Source organism: Callorhinus ursinus, unplaced genomic scaffold (assembly GCF_003265705.2).
Source record: "Callorhinus ursinus isolate GAN/ISIS: 27379988/994484 unplaced genomic scaffold, GSC_fseal_2.0 scaffold18, whole genome shotgun sequence".
Lineage (NCBI taxonomy): Eukaryota > Metazoa > Chordata > Mammalia > Carnivora > Otariidae > Callorhinus > Callorhinus ursinus.
The window spans coordinates 1,022,662-1,028,458 of NW_027397080.1; the positions used below are offsets into that span (position 1 = coordinate 1,022,662).

Below are 5,797 nucleotides of genomic sequence, written 5' to 3' on the forward strand. Positions count from 1 at the left end.
CTACAAAGAAAATAAACATCTAATAAGACCTGAATTAACGTTTAATCAAAAATACTTATTTCTAGCTCTCTGAATTATAAAATGGTATTTCTTCAGTGACACATCCTTCTAGGAAACCAATACTCCCCTTTCTTCTTGCTTTCAAGTCAAGTTCAAAGGGACTTTAAAAAACAATGTATGGGGCGCCTGGGTGACTCAGTTAAGGGTCCGACCCTTGATCTCAGCTCAGGTCTTGATCTCAGGGCTATGAGTTTAAAGCCCCACATTGTGGGGTGCCTGGGTAGCTGAGTCGTCTGACTTCGGCTCACGTCATCTCAGGGTCCCAGGACTGAGCCCTATATCAGGTTCTGCGCTCAGCGGGGAATCTGCTTTTCCTCTCCCTCTGCCCCTCCTCCTGCTCCTGCTCCCTCTCTCTCTCAAATAAATAAAATCTTTAAAAACAAACAAGTGGGGTGTGCCTGGGCGACTCAGTCGTTAAGCACCTGCCTTCGGCTCAGGTCATGATCCCAGGGTCCTAGGATTGAGCCCTGCCATCAGGCTCCCTGCTCAGCAGGAAGCCTGCTTCTCCCTCTCCCTCTGCTGCTCCCCCCGCTTGTGTTCCTGCTCTATCTGTCAAATAAAATCTTTAAAAAAAAAAACAAAAACAACAACAACAAGGGGCGCCTGGGTGGCTCCAGTTAAGTGTCTGCCTTCAGCTCAGGTCATGACCCCAGGGTCCCAGGATCGAGCCCCGCATCGCCCCGCATCATCGCATCGGGCTCTCTGCTCAGCAGGGAGCCTGCTTCTCCCTCTCCCTCTGCCTGCTGCTCTGCCTACTTGTGTGCCCTGTGAAATAAATAAATAAAATCTCTTAAAAACAAACAAACATAGCCACATGTTGGGCTCCAAGTTGGGCATGAAGCCTACTTTAAAGAAAATTTTTTTTAAAAAGCATGTGGGTGCGTGCACCCGCGCGCACATACACACAATGTATGAAGTCAATATATTACCTGGTCTTTCTCTATATATATGTATGTTCCAACTGACATCAATTTGCTGCAGTTATAGTATATAATCTCAGAGCCAAACTACATTAATAGGTATTTCTCCTGCTATAACATGAGTGTCAGTATGGGCCAGAACAGTTAAAGGACCTTTGGCAGGGACCTAAAGGATGAATGAGGTATATGGAAAGACATCATGTTATTAGATTTAAGAACTTATTCTCTGGAGTCAGACTGCCTGTATTCGAATCCCACCTCTAAACCTTAACTAGCTGTATAAACCTTATACTCAGTGCCTTAGTTTTCTCATCTATAAAATAGAAATGTTAAGAACTGTTCAAAGATCTATTCTAAGAATTGAATTAATAATGCCTGTAAAAGTATTTAAAACAATGCTTAGAAATACAAACAGCACTATACCTAAGTTTTAGCTATTAATATCCAGACAGAAAAGAGGGAAAGGGAAACAAATCACAAGTGTGATAAATGGAAGGAGGAGGTACTTTACATAGAGTAAGGAGACTAGTTTTCATGAAGGAAAGGACTGGAAGAAGTCATGCAAAGTCAGTCCAGCTAAGGGCTTTTACTGCCTAGTGAGAATAACTAGAGAAACTAAGCACAAAGTATTATGAGGGTTATGTTTAAGTATAATCTACTAGATTAGAATAATGCATGTCAAATTTTCCCCCTAAATATCCTTAAAGGCAGGACAGTGAAAATACGGATCTCTAGATATCTGATAAGAAAATAAGCTAAGAAGTATGTTTCTGGTTATTCTTAAAAACTTAGATTTCAGGGGCACCTGGGTGGCTTAGTCGTTAAGCGTCTGCCTTCGGCTCAGGTCATGATCCCAGGGTCCTGGGATCGAACCCCAGATCAGACTCCCTGCTCAGCGGGAAGCCCGCTTCTCCCTCTCCCACTCCCCCTGCTTGTGTTCCCTCTCTCGCTGTGTCTCTGTCAAATAATTAAATAAAATCTTAAAAAAAAAAAAAAACAACTTAGATTTTAGGGGCGCCTGGGTGGCTCAGTAGTTAAGCGTCTGTCTTTGGCTCAGGTCATGATCCCAGGGTCCTGGGATCTAGCCCCGCGTCAGGCTCCCTGCTCCGCGGGAAGCCTGCTTCTCCCTCTCCCGCTCTCTCCCTGCTTGTGTTCCCTCTCTCGCTGTGTCTGTCAAATAAATAAATAAAATCTTTAAAAAAAAAAAGTCCCAGAACAAAGTAGGATGAACTGGTCACCCTAACTACTGGTGCCTGAAAAACAAACTACCTTACTTAGGGGGAAAAAAAAGTGAGAATGCTCTGTGATATGCAAGTCTTATCGTTAGTTACAGGAATAAACTTGCACATGAAAAACATCCAATTTTTTAAAAATCCATCCCCACCCAAAAGACAACCTTTTTAACAAACACAATATAGCACATCATAGCAAAACACAGTACTTACAAAAGACTAGCTGCTTCCTGGAATGCATTGACAGCTGCTGGAATATCCCCCATCACCAGATGTTTCTGTCCTAAACCCAACAGTTTCTTAGCTTCATTATCCACATCCAGACTGCAAGAAAAGTGGTATTTTTCAAATGTCAAATACTTTTTAAAATCAACATTTTTTAAATACCTGTTACATTTATAAACCATTGTATTTTAACTTCTTTAAACCTCTGACCACTCCAGCAAGGTTTAGCTAACTCACATTTTTCACTATAAAAGCAAAAGAAATCATAAAGCAACATTCAAGAGCTTTACTAGATTTTCTTTGAAAGGTTTATCTACTCACAAAAACCTATATTTTATGTTACTATAAATATTTGCTAATTAAGCAACAAACAAAAAAAAAATCATGAAAGAACCATATATTCATAGAGCAAGTTGTACTACCTCTAAGAAAAATAAATCAAGAAACACATAGGTAGGGGCGCCTGGGTGGCTCAGTCGTTAAGCATCTGCCTTCGGCTCAGGTCATGATCCCAGGATCCTGGGATCAAGCCCTGCATCGGGCTCCCTGCTCCACGGGAAGCCTGCCTCTCCCTCTCTCCCTGCTTGTGTTCCCTCTCTCACCGTGTCTCTCTCTGTCAAATAAATAAAATCTTAAAAAACAAACAAAAGAAACAGTTAGGTAGACAGGGCAAAAGACAGTGATCTCAATTTAATATAATATGTGGAACTGACATAAATAAACACACATAGATGAAATGGAACAGAGTACAAAAACAGATCCACATATACAATCACTTGAAATTCTGACAAAGGTACCAAGACAATTCAATGCAGAAAAAATAATCTTTTCAACAAATGGTGCTGGAATAATTGGATATCCACATGCAAAAAAGTAAACCTCAACATTATTATCATACCACATACAAAAATTAACTCCAAGTGGATTATAGACTGTAATTTTTATTTATTTCTCAGAGAAAAAGAGAGAGCACAAGCAGGGAAGCAGTGGGGGCCCAAGGAAGAGAGAGAAGCAGGCTCCCCACTGATCAGGGAGCCCGATGCGGGGCTCAATCCCAGGACCCTGGGATTGTGACCTAAGCCGAAGACAGATGCTTAAATGACTGAGCCACCCAGGTATCCCTGGATTACAGACTGAAAACCATAAAACTGGGGCACCTAACTGGCTCAGTCTGTAGAGCATAAGACTCTTAATCTCAGGGTTGTTGAGTTTAAGACCCACATTGGCTGTAGAGGTAACTTTTAAATATATATATATATATATATCATTTAATAAATGATAGCTCTATTATGGCTTTATGTTTATATATATATATATATATATATATATATGGGCACCTGGGTGGCTCAGTTAAGTGTCCAACTACCCTTGGTTTCAACTCAGGTCATCATTTCACAGGTTGTGGGATCCAGCCCCAAGACAGGCTCCATGCTCAGTGGGGAGTCGGCTTGAAGATTCTTTCCCTCTGCTCCTCCCCACCACTGGTATGCTCGTATTCTCTCTCCCAAAAAAATAAATCTTCGTGTGTGTGTGTGTGTGTGTGTGTGTGTGTGTGTGTGTGTAGCATACATATGTATATATGCATTTACAAAAAAACAATGAATGCTCCTCCCCACCACTGGTATGCTCGTACTCTCTCTCCCAAAAAAATAAATCTTCGTGTGTGTGTGTGTGTGTGTGTGTGTGTGTGTGTGTGTGTGTGTGTGTAGCATACATATGTATATATGCATTTACAAAAAACAATGAATAAAAACATGCAGATATTCTGCAGAAGGAATAAACAGAATTTAGAACAGTGATTGTGAACTTAGGAATTATCAGGAAGTGAACTTAGGAATTATCAGGAAGTTTTATTAAAAAACACACAAGCCTGAATTCTACCTCAAGCTTAACAAAATCTCTAGGGATGCAACCCATCAATCTACCTTTTGGATAAGCATCCTAGTTAACTATTATGCTTACCTCAGGTTCAGAACCATAGTCATATCAAGAGGGGAAGTTATGTGGAAGTAGATGTGGGCCTAATATAAAATTTAGAACTTTTAAACTAGAATAACATAAAATTGAAAATGGCAACCTTACAAAATTGAGATCTAAATCAGAAGTATTCAAAGAAAGAATAGGTTAGCATTTGCCAGGCATGTAACAAATAAGGAGAACTTTCAATTCTAATATTTTAATCAAATGTGAAAAACCTAGAGACATCCTTGTCAGGACTCCATACTTTAAATTACAGACAAGTGGGCGCCTAGGTGGCTCAGTTGGTTAAGCAACTGCCTCCAGCTCAGGTCATGATCCTGCAGTCCCTGGATCAAGTCCCACATCGGGCTCCTTGCTCAGCAGGGAGTCTGCTTCTCCCTCTGACCCTCCCCCCTCTCATGTGCTCTCTCTGTCTCAAATAATAAACATCTTAAATAAATAAATAAATAAATAATAGACAAGTACCTCAATATTGTCTTTTTTTTTTTTTTTAAAGATTTTATTTATTTATTTGAGAGAGAGAGACCCAGTGAGAGAGGCAACACAAGCAGGGGGAGTGGGAGAGGGAGGAGCAGGCTTCCCGTGGAGCAGGAAGCCCGATGCGGGTCTGGATCCCAGGACCCTGGGATCATGACCTGAGCCAAAGGCAGACATTTAACGACTGAGCCACCCAGGCTCCCCCTCAATATTCAGTCCTAACTGTTATCTATCAAAAATAATACTGCCCTGGGCGCCTGGGTGGCTCAGCTGGTTAAGCCACTGCCTTCGGCTCAGGTCATGATCCTGGAGTCCCAGGATCGAGTCCCGCATCAGGCTCCCTGCTCAGCAGGGAGTCTGCTTCTCCCTCCGACCCTATCCCCTCTCATGTGCTCGCTCTCTCTCTCAAATAAATAAAATCTTAAAAAAAAAAAAATAATAATAATACTGCCCTTTGGGGCACCTGAGTGGCTCAATCAGGTCTGCCTTCAGCTCAAGTCACGACCCCAGGGTTCTGGGATCGAGCCCCACATCAGACTCCCTGCTCAGCAGGGAGTGTGCTTTTCCCTCCCATCTACCCGCCACTCCCCTGCTTGTGCTTCCTCTCCCTCTCTACCAAATAAATCAAATCTTTAAATAAATAAAATACTGCCCTTAAACTTATGTTCCAGATATAATGTTTATGTTCCAGATATAAATCTGTACCCTGTAAATAATCTTACCTCTCCACTTTATCTGCAGAGGTAGAAGGAGCAGGAGCATCTTCTTCAATCCTGTAATGAAAAATTAAGGGAAAAATAATTAAAAGGAAGGCCATTTTAAGCCTGAAAATTAAATAAAGAAAAACATAAAGCCATAATAGAGCTATCATTTATTAAATGCCCAATAGGATATAAATATCTT

The 5,797-nt window shown here is 41.3% G+C and overlaps 1 protein-coding gene across 2 annotated transcripts in view; it reads right to left on the bottom strand.

The window, feature by feature from the left end:
• NASP (nuclear autoantigenic sperm protein) overlaps positions 1–5,797 on the bottom strand; it is a 41,633-nt gene that overhangs the window by 12,580 nt on the left and 23,256 nt on the right. For both annotated transcript variants that reach the window (XM_025856345.2, XM_025856344.2), the window contains exons 2-3: positions 5,617–5,667; positions 2,426–2,536 (exon numbers count right to left, since the gene is read on the bottom strand). In XM_025856345.2, coding sequence (XP_025712130.1) covers positions 2,426–2,536; positions 5,617–5,667 — 162 coding nt within the window. The remainder of the gene's footprint in view (positions 1–2,425; positions 2,537–5,616; positions 5,668–5,797) is intronic.